Source organism: Lissotriton helveticus, chromosome 8 (genome assembly GCF_964261635.1).
Source record: "Lissotriton helveticus chromosome 8, aLisHel1.1, whole genome shotgun sequence".
NCBI classification, from domain to species: domain Eukaryota; kingdom Metazoa; phylum Chordata; class Amphibia; order Caudata; family Salamandridae; genus Lissotriton; species Lissotriton helveticus.
The window spans coordinates 1,713,481,965-1,713,496,466 of record NC_136069.1 but is presented as its reverse complement, the minus strand read 5'-3'; the positions used below and the strand labels follow the sequence as shown (position 1 = coordinate 1,713,496,466).

At 49.1% G+C, this 14,502-nt stretch overlaps 1 protein-coding gene across 1 annotated transcript in view; it reads right to left on the bottom strand.

Annotated features, from left to right (window-relative positions):
- Window positions 1-3,091, bottom strand: part of LOC144774145 (TRPM8 channel-associated factor 2-like) — a 92,193-nt gene extending 89,102 nt beyond the window's left edge. Inside the window, 2 exon segments of the mRNA XM_078659164.1 lie at window positions 2,893-2,947; window positions 3,007-3,091. Coding sequence (XP_078515290.1) covers window positions 2,893-2,947; window positions 3,007-3,091 — 140 coding nt within the window.
- Between the last annotated feature and the right edge of the window lie 11,411 nt (window positions 3,092-14,502).

Below are 14,502 nucleotides of genomic sequence, written 5' to 3'. Positions count from 1 at the left end.
TTATTGTGCCCTAATGAAAACAGTAGCAGTCACTGTAGGGTGTGCGATCTGGAAAACAACAGGAGAGTACTGCAAAATCATTTAAACATCTGCATTAACAAATAACAGCAACACAATTATATCAAACTGGGCACTTTGAAACCAGCATAATATTTGTCTTTCCAACATCTGTATAGTGGTTTTCCACCCCCTCTGCTCTTCAGAGACACAATTTTTCTTCTGGCCTGCAGGGATTTGAACTTTCCCTTCACCTTTTGCCAAGGTCAAACGCCCCTGCTTTATTTCATGTCCTGCTACGGGCAGATTTAGCTGTCTGTTGCAGACCTTCTCTTTCCAAAATGTTGCCATATATTTACGCATGTACAGTGGACTTTGGTCCATTCTCTTTCTCCTGATGGGATGGTTTTGCTGTATATTTTGGATCCCTAATGCTCATTTGAATGTTTGAATCTTTATTCTTCTGTTTGCCCCACCCAGGGATGAATAGGTCACGTTACAACGCATACGATACATTGCATGCCATTACAATGCAAGTCGTTACAACTACTTGCAGTAGAAGGCGTGCTGGATTTTGGAATAGTATAATTTACTATTCCAACTCCAGTCTGTGCAACAGTAGGGTAGGAGTTGGATTTTAAATCCAACACATTCTGCCCCCTACAGCAAGTTGTTGTAACGACTTGCATTATAATGATTTGCTTTGTAACGATGCGGTCGTTGTAATGACTGCGTTGTAATGGCATGTGATGTATTGCATGTTGTTAGAACTGGCTATTTCTGGTAGGCTAAGGCTGACGCCAAAGCCAGGCAGAAACCACCATTCTAGTCAGGGCAAGGAAGTCACACGCCAAGATAACCCCTGCTCACCCCCTTGGTAGCTTGGCACGAGCAGCAAGGCTAAACTCGGAGGCAATGTGTAAAGCATTTGCGCCAGCACACAACAGCAACAACATCCTAGGCACACCACAAAAGGAACTCCACACAAGGTTATATTAAAATAACTTTTGTATTGTAAACACACATCAGATAGAAATCACACATGTACATTGTGCCAACTGGCACGGGGAACATTCATAAGGGATTATTTACAGGACAGGGCCACATGAGCCACTGTCAGAATCAGCACTTAGTAGAAATGAAATACTGTCAGAAATTAGAATAAAAGGATATAAAATCACTGTAGCACAAAATAACAGTTATAAATCACAACCAGTATCTACTGGTAACAGGTAAGTACCACCTACGCAACCCTAACCACCTTAGGAGAATGTCACGCAGGGAACCAGGACCTCACTAGGACCACCTGCACTAAAAAGAACAACCACCTAAGTATCACATAGCATTTAGGGGTATAAGCACAACACATTACACATGATGCATGAAAACACATTCAGGAGTAGTAAAGGAAAACACATGATGCATAAACCTACACATTCAGCGGTGTTAAGAACAAAGCACATGATGCATCACAAACACATTCAGCGGTGCAGCACTAGGAGACACATGACGCCTAAAACATTCAGAGGTGCAGAGCAGGGAAAGAAAGACACAACTCAATAGCGCAAAGACACATGATGCCTAAAACATTCAGAGGTCCAAGGAAAAACCACACAATTGCGCAAAACCTTACATAAGCCACCACCTGTGGCAGTCCCTAGGTCAACTGGCCTTGTTGGGGCTAGGACGCCCTGTGTCTCAATGTCAGGGACCTAAACGTGGCAGGTGCACAGTACTTGCTGGGCACCTGGAAACATCCCAAGACCTAAACGGTGCAGTTGCCCACTAATTGCTGGGCAGCTGGGAATCATCAGAAAACTGCGACAGGGCCCTCACTGACCCTTAGGCGCAAACTGCGCCCACTGCTGGAGCCACACAGGCTCTGTCACTAAACACTGCGCAGACCGTTGGAGCCACACAGGCTCTTAAACAAATATGCTCCATGGAGCCCTCAGGCTCTGAACAAATACCTCACAGGCAGGCGGGGGGGCGAGCACCGGCAATGTGCCCCGGCGCCCCCCTCCAATCAAAATGGCCCCCGGAGCCTTCTCGGGGCTCTAGACAACATGGCCCCAGGGAGCCTTCTCAGGGCTCTACAACGTTGGGGCGACCCGCTGCCAATCGGGCCGCCCTGACTCTGTGCCTCTCAACCAAATGTGCCCCCAAGGAGCCTCTCGGGGCTCTAGAACGTTGGGGCGACCCGCTGCCAATCGGGGCCGCCCTGACTCTGTGCCTCTCAACCAAATGTGCCCCCAGGGAGCCTCTCAGGGCTCTAGAACGTTGGGGCGACCCGCTGCCAATCGGGGCCGCCCTGACTCTGTGCCTCTCAATCGGCACCATCAGCGGCCGCACGGAGCCCCCCCAGCCCTTCCTACTCACCAGGCTCTTGTGCGGGGCTCCTCCGGACGGCGGCTCACTCTCGCCGGCTGCGGGGCTCTCCTTCTATTCTGGGAGCCTCGCTCCCCTCGCGCCGAACTTCTCTCTCTCCCCGGGGCTCTCCCTTCACTCGGGAACCCCGGGGGACCCCGCCGACAGCTTCCTTCGCTCCTCTCGCCTCTCAGGCAGCTTTAATCCTCTGGTGGCGGACAGCGCAGCACCTGCGGGGCTCCCTCCTTCCTCGCGGGAGCTCTGCGCTGCTACCAGCGGCCTCAGTGTCTTCCCCACTTCACCTGGGCCCCCTCCTGGGACCCGGGGCTCTCAGCCGCAACTCCGGTCTCCCTCCTCGCGCTGCAGTGCCGAGGGCGGGACTTCCGGTGCTTTGTCTCGGGGCCGCGCTGCGATTGGCCGGCCGGCCCCAACACTTCCGGGTCGCCGCGGCCAGCCAGAGAATGTGTCAGGAGGCAAGTGAAATGTGCACCATCGAATAGCCTAAGCGCACAGCGCGTGAACTCTCACCTGACCCTGGGGTGTGGCATGTACTGAGTGTGCCCAGGACTTGTAAATCCAAATCCTGTGAGAGAATTGAAGCTGTCGGTGTGCAGGACAGATGTATGTGGGTGCAGTACTTACCTCCTGATATTTGAACATCTGCCACAATTCTCTCCGGCCTCAAGAAGGGGAAAGGGATGGCGGCCAGCTCAGCAACTGCTGCCATCATGCGGTCCCACAAGGACATCAGGGCGCTGGGCTTCTCCACTGCAAGGGCACACTCTGCAGGGACGGTGAGGATGATGTTCTCAGTGGCAAACTCTGCCCAAGGGGCAGGGTAGTGCCGCACAGTTTCCAGCCAGTCAGAATCAGTGGTTTCTCCTGTAGAAGATTCAAAGATGACATAATGTACTTGTTACCCAATCAGAACACCAGGGCTACCTTGTGCAATAGACAGCACCACAGTTCAAATCTCCATGCCTCCAGAGGACTTCAGATCTTCTAAATAGGTGCTGGAACTCTCACATAAAGATGGCAGAAATGCCATTTAGCCAGGTCTCCCCAACTCCAGAGTTTCACCCATCAAAGCGAACCTTCATGCAACACTCCCTTCTTCTAGTAAACAATTAAGTAATCAAACCACGTAACCACCACTTGTTGAGCAGAGTAGAGGTGCTTATGCTTCATGTCCTACTCAAGGTGTTCGTACCGTACTCACCATGCTTGTAGAAGGGTGCACGCACTGCCCCTGTGACAGTGATTGACAAAAGTCCAAGCTGGCATCCGCCTGGCACCAGGATGTAGATGAGGCCGCCCCACAGGGTGGAGATGGTCATCTTCTCGCTCTTAACCTGGTAGACTTTGGTGACCGTTGGCGGCTGGAAGAGCTGCTGTCTCTTGCTGAGGTCATCCTCTTTACCACTGAGGTTATCCGTATGGCATTCGATCTGCACCTGTGAGGTCAGATAGGTGCAGTCAGCATGTGTGAACAAGACATTACTATCATTGCTGTCAATCATCCAGAGTGCAGACCAGTGGACCACATTATTTTTCGATAGTCAACTCTATAAAGAAATATTGTCATTGTATAGGAATCACACATGGTTACAATTTACATCAGTCAACGCGAAAGGGGACCAGTGGATCACAGACACACTAAGTCAAGTGAATGGAATGCACACATTTGGGAGCCATGTGTATGGTACTGTTGGACTTGGCCCTTTTTGCAGGGTCATCCCTGAACTTTTTGCCTTCCTCCTATATTTTGTCTGACCTGCTATTGTTGGTTTTATGACTCTGGGCACTGATGCTCCATATCAGGGACTGGATGAACCACAACCACCTCAAACTCAACCCTGACAAAACCGAGCTGGTGTTGACGGGTGGTTCACCCAGCCCCTGGTCCTCCCTCTTTTGGCCCCCCTCTCTTGGTCCTTCTCCTGTTCCCTCTCCCTCAGTCAAAACACTAGGTATAAAACTCAATTCTCAACTCACCCTTCACTCCCAGGTCAGCTCCGTGGTATCCTCTTCTTTCCTTTCACTACGCACTATTCGCAGGGTGTCTCGTTTCTTTACCTTTTCTGCCCTCAAACTTATCATCCTGGCCATGGTGGTGTCCCGCCTGGACTATGGTAACGCCTTGTATGCCGGTATTCCTGCATACAGTCTGCGTCGCCTACAACAGATACAAAACCAGGCGGCCCGCCTGGCCTTCAATCTCCCTAAATTTCACCACTCTACCCCTCTTCTGAAATCCCTACACTGGCTTCCCGTACGAGCTAGAATCCAATTCAAGCTTGCATCCATTACTTTCCTGGCCCGACTTGGCATGGCGCCAGCATTCATCTCCTCCGAGATCGTCCTATACGTTCCCACCAGGGATCTCCGCTCCTCTTCCCAGTCCCTCCTTACCATCCCACGCTTCCGGAGAAAGAAATGGGGAGGCTCTAAATTCGCTGTCCTGGCCCCCACCCTCTGGAATTCCCTTCCCCTTGAACTTCGTTCCATTACCCTCTACCCACAATTCCGTAAATGTCTTAAAACCCACCTATTCACAAAGTCCTTTGAATAAATACTCCCTCTGCCCTCCTTGTTTGCAACCTCAGAGCCCGTTAGTTATAGCGCCAAGAAACCGCTGGTATACGTGCGCTCTAAAAGTACTTTTAAATTCAAATTCAAATTCAAATTCAAATTACCACTGCTGACCAGTTCTAAAGTGCATATGCTCTCCCTATTGTAAATTGATGTATGAATTAGTGGTTCCATGATTGGCTAATTTGGTTCACTGGTCAGACCCTACTACAGTGCACTGAGTGTGCACAGGACTTGTAAATCCAAATGCTGCTGGTGGGCCTGCAGCACTGGTTGCGCCACCCACAGAAGCAGCCTCGTAAAATGTGTCTAAGGACTGCCAATGCAGAGCCTGCGTGCAGTCTGGTACTGTCATGCTGACTGGGCAAGTTCACCCACTTGCCAGTCCCTAAACCTTCCCTTTGCTTCATGTCAGACACTCTATGGTAGGCCCAAGGGCAGGGCGCATTGTAAGTATAAGGTAGGACACGCCCTGATGTGTGTGGCATGTCCTAATAGTGAATTACAGCTTTTTTGGTTTTTTACTATGGCAAGGCTACCTGTTCTCTATAGGCCAGAATGGGTTGTTAGAATTATTTCATTTTATAATCGTAACTGACTGAGGGAACATGGTAGAAATTCGAGTTTAGTATAACTGGACTGAGATTGATAAAATACATCTTTTAGTGAAGTTGGTTTTAACATTCTGTGTTTGCAAATACCACTTTTAGAAAGTAGGTATTTGCTTGCCTAACCTTTCAAGCCTGCCTCTGCTAGGGTGTGTATTCGTTGTCTGGAGTTTGAGTGACAGGGCTGGGGGATTCCAGGAGACAGAATGAGTCCACCCAGTGGTGAATAGAGAGATCTGCATCTAGATGGGAGGGAGGAGTTGCACCTGGGACCTTAATAGGACTGTTCCTGCCCCCCACAATGCTGGCACCACACCCTGTGGTACGTCTGATGTCTCTGCCCTGCACAGTGAAAGAAGAGAAGGAATCATGTCAACAAAGTGCTCCAGGGCTGTGCTTTCCCTCCACAATGCCGGCTCCACCTTCTGTGGGGTGTCTGATGTGTCTGCTCTGCACTGTGAAAGGAAAGAAGGAGTCATGTAAACAGAGTGCTCCAGAACTGGTTTGGACTGGGCAAAGGCCCCTCTGCCCTCAGAGGAAAAAGAAATTTCTGGTATAAATATTGGGATCCTGATCCCAAGAAATTAGATCACTTTTGGACTACAAGAAGAAACCTTTACTGAGGAGAGGAACCCGAAGAAACTGAGGAGAGACTATTCCCAAGCTGAAATGCTGCTTGGGGGATTGGCCTGCAGTGGTTGCCTTACTGCCAACGGAAGGAGAAAGGAACTTTGTGTACTTTGCTTTCAACTTGTGAAGGAACTCCAAGGGCTTGGAAAAGAGCTTGCCTCCTACTGAAGGCTCAGGGACAACCGACTTCAACCCCCAGTTCCCCAGAGTTCCTGTGGAAGTGCCTGCTGCTGTTTTGGGCCTTCTGAGGAACTGCGTGTCGCAAGGAGCTGGAATCGTGATTCAACGAAACGAAGCGTGTTGCTGCTGCTGTGTCGCACTTCTGAACAAGGGTGTCGCCACTGGAGTTGTCGCACTGCCCCGCATCGAGAGAAGAGTCTCGCAACGAGGAAGAAGCGTGTCGCCATCGCTGTTGCTGCCGTCGCACTTCTGAACAAGGGTGTCACGCTGGAACTGTCGCATTGCACTGCATCGAGGAAAGCGCCTCGCATCCCCGAGAAGCGCGCTGTCGTCACAATTCTAAACAAGGATATTGCCGCTGTAGTTGTCGCATCGTGCGGAAGCTTAACGCATCTTGGGAGAAGAGTATCGCAGCGAAAGCTGTTGCCATCGCACTTCTGAACATGAGTGTCGCCGCTGAAGTCCATGCATTGAACTGAGAACTTCTCGCATCCCTGGAGAAGCGTGCCGCATCTGGAAGATCTTCAGGTCTTTATTTCTTTGCACCTGAACTTTGCCGCATTCCCATCGCTGTGGTAGGTAGGCTTCTGTGGCGTTTTACTATGCTTACCTACTCAAGAGAGAGCCTTTACAACATTGGCCAGGCCGGACAGAGATGTTTTCTGCCATCTGTCCATCCGCTCTGTGGCCCGTATCGGTGCCGCTGTAATCGCTGGGTGCTGGATTCGCCGGGGACAATCCTTGTGAAGGCTACAGTGCCGGTTTGTCGGCTTAAGGGCTTTTCGCCCTCTCTGCGGGTCTCCAACCTAAATGTTAGATCTGCACTGAATCACTATCAGAACATCTATGATTTAGTTGAGGATGGTGCCCCAGACGTCCTGGCCATTACAGAAACCTGGCTTCAGGACACAGATGTAGCTATTCCGAATTTGGTTTGTCCTCCTGGCTATTCCATGTTAACTTTGAACAGACCGTCCAGAGGTGGCGGTATAGCACTTATAGTCAGGTCCTGCTTTGTATGCGTGTGGAAGGGCCTTAACATCGCCGGCTGTGAAAGCGCCTCCTTAAAAATCACTGTCAGCCCGGAATTTACATTCTCTGGGACGCCGGGTAGTGACGTGGTGTTTCGAAGTTCGTTCCCGGATGCCCTGGGCACACTGGTCATAGGGTGTGCCAATTATTCCATCTTGGGCGACCTGAACTTGCATTTCGACGCCCCCTCTAACCTGGCGGTCCGTAGCATCACCGCTGACTTAGAGGCCTTCCAGCTTATTCAGCTGGTTTCGCAGCCTACCCACATAGGGGGTCACATTCTTGACCCCTTTTTTACCAACTTGCCGCGGACTAATATTATATCTATCTCCCCGGTAGCATGGACTGACCATTTTCTGGTGACCATTCTGTGTCCCATCCCGGCGGCTCCTCCCACTCCGTCGGTGAGATGTGCTCCTAGGAGGTTGTGGAATCAACTTAAGCTAGAGGATTTGCACCACCTTCTAGCGGAAGATCCGCTGGGTCCGCTGGTAGATGTTGAGGATGGGTATGACCGCTTCTGCTTATGGACTACCAGGGCTCTCGACACCCTGATTCCTATTACATCAACTAAGGTCAGTACTAGAGAGTCGAGCCCCTGGTACGACAGTGCCCTGCGGGCCTTGAAGAGGGCCTGTAGGCGGGCTGAAAGAGCTTGGCGAAAGACATATGGGGCCGATTTAAAAGCTGCATATGCCGCATCTACCAAGACTTACCATCTGGCAATTTGCCGAGCTCGGGCAGCTTACTATGCTGCAGAGTTTCGTTGCAGCCCAAACCCGTCGAAGACCATCTTCAAGGCCGTGAAGGATTTGGTAGCGAAGCGAACTTCCTCCGCAGTGGTGAGTTCTATCTCCCACTGTGAATCCCTGGCTGCCTATTTCTTGGGGAAAGTGCAAACAATCTATCAGGCATTCCCCGACACAGGGATTGACTTGGGAAGTTCTAATGCGACACCACACTCCACCACTCTGCTTTCCTTTCCCCCTCTTGCACTAGATGGGTTTGACAAACTCGCTTTGCGAGTTAAATCTGGCTCTCCATCTGACCCAGTTAGGTCTGCTCTGTTTAGAGAGCGGGCCTTTATGGGGCGCACTGCGGTGTGTTCCCTTGTCAACCTATCCTTGGAGACAGGGGTGGTTCCAACTAAGTGGAAACAAGCGGTGGTGTCTCCCATCCTCAAGAAATCTTCCCTTGACCCTTCCAAGCCCGAAAACTATCGACCCATTTTGCTGTTGCCTTGGCCGGCGAAAATCACAGAGGCCCATGTCAACTTGGCCCTGTCGGAGTACCTCACACAAATCAATGCCCTCGATCCCACACAGAACGGCTTCCGTGCTGGTCACAGCACGGAGACTGCCCTTCTTGTGATGGTGGAACATCTCCGTGTGGTGCTGGATGCTGGACAGATGGCGGCGCTGATATTGTTAGATCTCAGCGCCGCTTTCGATACCGTCTCGCACAGCATCCTCCTGCATCGGCTCGAGGAGATAGGTGTCGGTGGATTGGCCCTGCAATGGTTCCGCTCCTACCTTGGCGACCGTTCCTTCTGTGTTTCCATCTCTCCCTTCAAGTCCAATTTCCAACCACTGGCCATGGGGGTCCCACAGGGGTCCTCGCTGAGTCCCACGTTGTTTAATCTTTACGTGAGACCGCTAGCTGATGTCGCGAGGCAGTGGGGCCTAACATTGGTCTCATACGCCGATGACACACAGCTGGCGGTTACTCTCAGCGGGGACGCGGAAGTGGATGCCCCCAGATTTCAGGACGGATTGAAGGCAGTGGCAAGCTGGCTGACAGGAAACTGTCTCCAGCTGAATGCCACTAAAACAGAGGTTATGGTTGTCGGTAGGGGAGCGGAACTCTGGGGTGACCAATGGTGGCCACGTGAGCTGGGACCATCCCCGGTGCCGGTTCTGGAGCTGAAAAACCTGGGTGTGTGGATAGACTCGGGCCTGACTTTTGTAGGGCACACTAAACGAACAGCGGCTTGCTGTTTCGGTCTGTTGAGAGGCTTAAGACCTGTTCTTAAGTACTTTGATGCCCCAACTAGACAGCTTGTAATCCAGGCTACTGTCATCTCTCGCTTGGATTACGCAAGTTCTCTTCTCGCCGGGGCCAATCAGGCCAAACTTACTCGATTACAACGAGTACAAAACGCCGCAGCTAGGGCAATCGTCGGCCTCCCTAAATTCTGTTCGGTCGCGAATGTTCTCCGTTCCCTACACTGGCTCCCAATACGGAAGCGGATTCTCTTTAAGATACTCTGCCTCGCCTTTAAGATCTTGAGAGGCATGGGACCTGAAATTCTGTCTGGCTCTCTTCTTTTCTATGTCCCCACGCGCACTCTTCGCTCCCAGGGCCAGGCCCTGGCGGTAGTTCCTAGATATAGGCTTTGCCGTATGGGTGGCCGTTCCTTTGGAGTAAAGGCGGCATCAGCCTGGAACTCCCTCCCGGTGGAACTGCGCCTGTTAGAAGATCTTATGTCTTTTAGGAAAGCCTTGAAAACATTCCTGTTTTAGTTTTTTAGCTTCAGTTTGTGCTATGCATTTATGGTGGTCCCTTTGGCTCTTTTAGCTGTGTTATGTTTCTCAAGCTATTCCTCGTCAATGCGCCAGGACGCTCCTTAGCTGGAGTAGCTGTGCGCACAATAAAAATCTATAACATAACATAACATAATATAACATTGCTTGTCGTGGAAGCGCAACACATCGTAAGGTACATTGACGCAAAGTATCGCATCCTAATAACTGAACTGATCTAAGCTAAATCTACCATCTTAAAGTAACAGTATTGTGTATTTAGTCGTTTATGGTCTTGTGGTAAATCTATATAAAGTATACTTATTTTTGTCAATGGGTTACTGTATGTGGTCACAAATGCTTTACACACTGCCTCTGAGATAAGCCTGTCTGCTCATGCCAAGCTACCAAGGGGGTGAGCAGGGGTTATTTAGAAGTGTAATCCCCTTATCCTGACTAGAGGCAAGGGTCCCTATTTGTCACAAGTACCTACCTGTGCCAACTAGAGACCCTCAAATCGAACGTACGTTATGTTATATTATGACTAGTGCTTTAAATGGGCCGGTACTGTCCGGTACGGAGTACCGGCATATTTGTATTTTGAGAGGGAGAGTACCGGCACTTCTCAAGAGAAATGCAATACTTTCAATTAGAGAGTATCGGCACTTCTCAAAAACAAGCAGGTACTCTGGTACAGAGTACCTGCACTTCTAATTTTCCATTTCAAGCACTGATTATGACATATAGATTTGTAGAGCCCACAATTACACAGAAGGGTAACTACTCAAAAGGTAGGTCTTCTGGTTCTTGCAGAATCCAAGAAGTAAGAAGGAGGCTCTTATGTGTCTTGCCAGGTCATTCCATGCACTAGGAGCGATGGAGCGATGTAGGAAAAGATTCACCTTCAGGATCTGGTTTTCTGTATTCAAGGCATGTGCGCAAGTAGGAGTTCAGACAAGCGGAGGTGTCTGGAAGGTTTCCGAAAGCAGATGTGATTGTAGAGGTATACGGGGCCAGTGTTATGCTCTGCCTTGAAAGTGTGGATGAGGAGTTTGAATTGTACTTGTTGAGTATGGAGAGCCAGTGGAGCTGCTTCAGCTGTTGTAGTGATGCAAGTGCATCATGGAAGGTCGGGTTAATCTGGCTGAAGATTTCTGAATAGTCTGCAAACAGTTTTTTGTGATCTCTACAAAGAAGTGTGTTCAAATATCCAGTTTCCATGGCGTGAGTGATGGTTTTCCGGACGCTGATTGGGAGCTATTTGAAAATCTTCCTCTGCATCCTCAGGGCATGGAAGCATGAAGCAGTGACAGCTTTGACTAGGGTGGTCAAGTCAAATTTGCAGACGATGATGTGCCTGAGGTTCTTGGCATGCATTGTGAGGAAGGGATAGGTCTTAGCTGTGTTGGCCACAAAGTAGAGTCCTATGTAAAGTGGTCTTCCCAAAGATTACAATTACACTCGTGTCATTTTTCAGGTTCAGACAATTAACCCACTGGACAATTTCATTCACACAGGCATTGAACTTGATCCAGGTACTGGGCATCTTATCTGTGAGGGAGCAGGAGAGGACGTTGATGTTGTGAGAGTGGGTGATGCTGGCTAGAGGGATCATGTCTGCGTTAAAGATGGTTGGGGTTAGGGGAAGTTCCTTGCAGAACTCAGAAGATGAGGTCACACGCGTCCAAGGTGTATGGTTCCAGGCTGACTGACTGGGTCCTCCCAGTCAGGAAGGAGCGTATCCATTTAGTATGTGCTCTTGGATTCCGATGGTGTGTAGTAAGTTGGACTGGGTGGGATGAGCTGGGAGACTGTGGGAAACGCTGCAGAGGAGTCCAGGAGGATGAGGGTCGCCATTCCTCCTCCAACCAGAATAATGTGGATGTCATCTGTGGTGGGGCTGAGGGCATTTTCCATGCTGTGGTTGGGTCTGAAACTAGATTGAGTGGTTCTGAGGAGTTGGTGGCCATTGTGGTATTCGATAAAGCATCTGTTGATGATTATCCCTACGATGGTTCATCAGATCGCACACAGATTATCTTAGCTCAACTGGGCTTCTACGGCCATGTGAATCCAAGACTCTGTTCTCAGCTGAGTCAGAGCAGCATCCTCATAGCAGTTTGATGGACTTCTCAATGGGTTTAACTAACCCAGCAGGAACACAATACGTTCTTCACAGACCTCACAGTTAACACTCAGTGGCAGCTCTTTCCATGACAAGCGGTGTCTTACCTTCAGCTGTGCTCCGATGGCTGATGGTGGGAATACAATGGATGCTTTCTGCTTTGGGTAGAGGTAAAGGCCGGTGCTTCTCCAAGCTGCGGCTCCTGCAAGAGGTCGCACATGGTTAGAAGGAACATCATGAAGAACCGCCTAATAATACCCACGTTCAGTTGAGTGCAAAATGTATGAATTGCAAATGTTCATAATTTGTGAGTCACAGATGTGACATACTCCTCATGCACCATGAGACAAGCTCATTGATGCAAGGCAGGGACTATATATGTATAGAATCACAGAAATGTCTAATAAATCACATGACTAAGTTCTCACCAAGAATACAAGAAGTTGCTGAGGTGAGATCATAGGAGTGAGCAGAGATGACCTTTATAAGAAACAGCTTTGAAGCCACAGAACAAGCTAGGTTTTGAAAATTGATGTTGCGGGCGCCAGGGCACACCTTGCTTTAAAGATGGGCACATCTAGTTAGCAGAGTTACCATGAGCAGGAACACATGACAGTTACAAGAGACCTTAGACAAGCATCACATATTGTAATTGTAGGTTTATTATAATCCATGAAGATGATCTGTTATTGATGCCCAATTTCACCATGGAATGCAAACTCTATGTGTGCCACACACAAGCCAGATGTATTACATGCATGGTCAATTATATGGTAATTGTATGTGAAATACATATGATACAGGGGGCAGGAGTTGGAGTAACACTCTCTAGGCGATGTATGGGAAATGTAGCAAAAGTGATAAGCCCTACAGCAGGTCTGTGTGTCTATGTACAGAGTGCTTGTGTATTTGTGGATGTGTACGCTCTGATGCCTTTTTTGCGTGCTCACACGTGAGGTGAGGTGATGTTCCCACCCCTGGTATATCTGTGGCCACTCAACAAAGGTGTTAATTTTTGCCTTATTATGGTGTGGTAAATAAATAAATAATACCTCTCTTTTTGACTAGACATATATCATAACAGATAGCTCAATAAAATAAGAGTCAAGATTCGAGGTAGTAGGAGTTTTGCAGGTTTAATACAGCATAAGGACAGGAACAGGACAACCTGCATAGGAATAGGATGACAGGGCCCAGCAGCTGCTGGGGCTGGATCTGGGATGAGCTCGCTGACTTTTAATAACAATACATGAGCATATATACATAACGCAAACACATAGCATTACATTGCAGTAGGCGTAGCAGTGGGTGGAGCAGAAGGTGTGACGCGTAGCAGTCGCGAAAGATAAGGGGGAAAAGAGGTGTAACTGGGCGTATACATAGACATGTGGTGCAGACGTAACAGGATATGTCATGAATGGGGCGGAAACCATGGAGGGGGCTACCTGAGGAGCCGGGACCTCTAACCTAATGGTGCGCGTAAACTTGGCAATGACGTATCACTAGGAGAAGCTGGGGGCTATGAACTCTGTGCTAGGAGCAGAGACTGAAGTCTGGAGGGTCGGAGCGACATGTACCTAAACAGTATCTAGTATCTGATGTTTAGAGAACATGTTGATATAAACTAGAAGTTAGGAGGGGAAAGGCTAACTTGATTCTAAGACTGGACCATGCATTATTCTACATGTAGTGCGTGATGAAGAATACTAAATGACCATTAAATACAGTATTTCTCTAACGTGGAGACGAGAAGGCTAGACAATGACGGAAACTATTGATGCAGTTCAGTAGCTTAGGAATGCAGAGAAGGAGGACTGAACTGATAACTGGAATCATAACATATTCTTGGCAGACTCAGAGACTGAGCCAGGCTGGGCCGGGCACTGCGAGGCAGGAAGTAAGTGAAGGGTCGAGGATACAGGTGGGGGCTGTATCGCTCCTCAGCGAGGTTTCAGGAGACAGGAGCTGAATCTGGTGTCCGGGCCCTTTTGAGGCCTAGAAACGGGGACTTTATAATGGAATAACGTGCACACTGAGAAACGTGGCAACGTAGCTTTACATAGGCCTGATATTCGTAGTATTCACGAGGACTGGAAACTGGCATATTTAGAGGTGGACACAACTATAATTGCGTCATTAATCGAACATAGGGAATACATATGCATATTTAATCATGCACACATAACATATGATGGATGACACGTAGGGACACAGAACATGGCAAAATTTACTTTTCCACATTCCCTCCTTGTCACTACGTTTCCATCAGGAAACATCAATATTCATGATACCATCTATCATTTCATACAGTATCATTTGCTCGTCTCGAATTATCCTGGAACGGGATTTAGAACGGGGCTTGGGACTAGGAATACAAGAGGTAGCACAAATGCCGCAAATCGCAGGGCCACATTGTATACAGAGGCAGCAGCTGAATATGATCGCTACT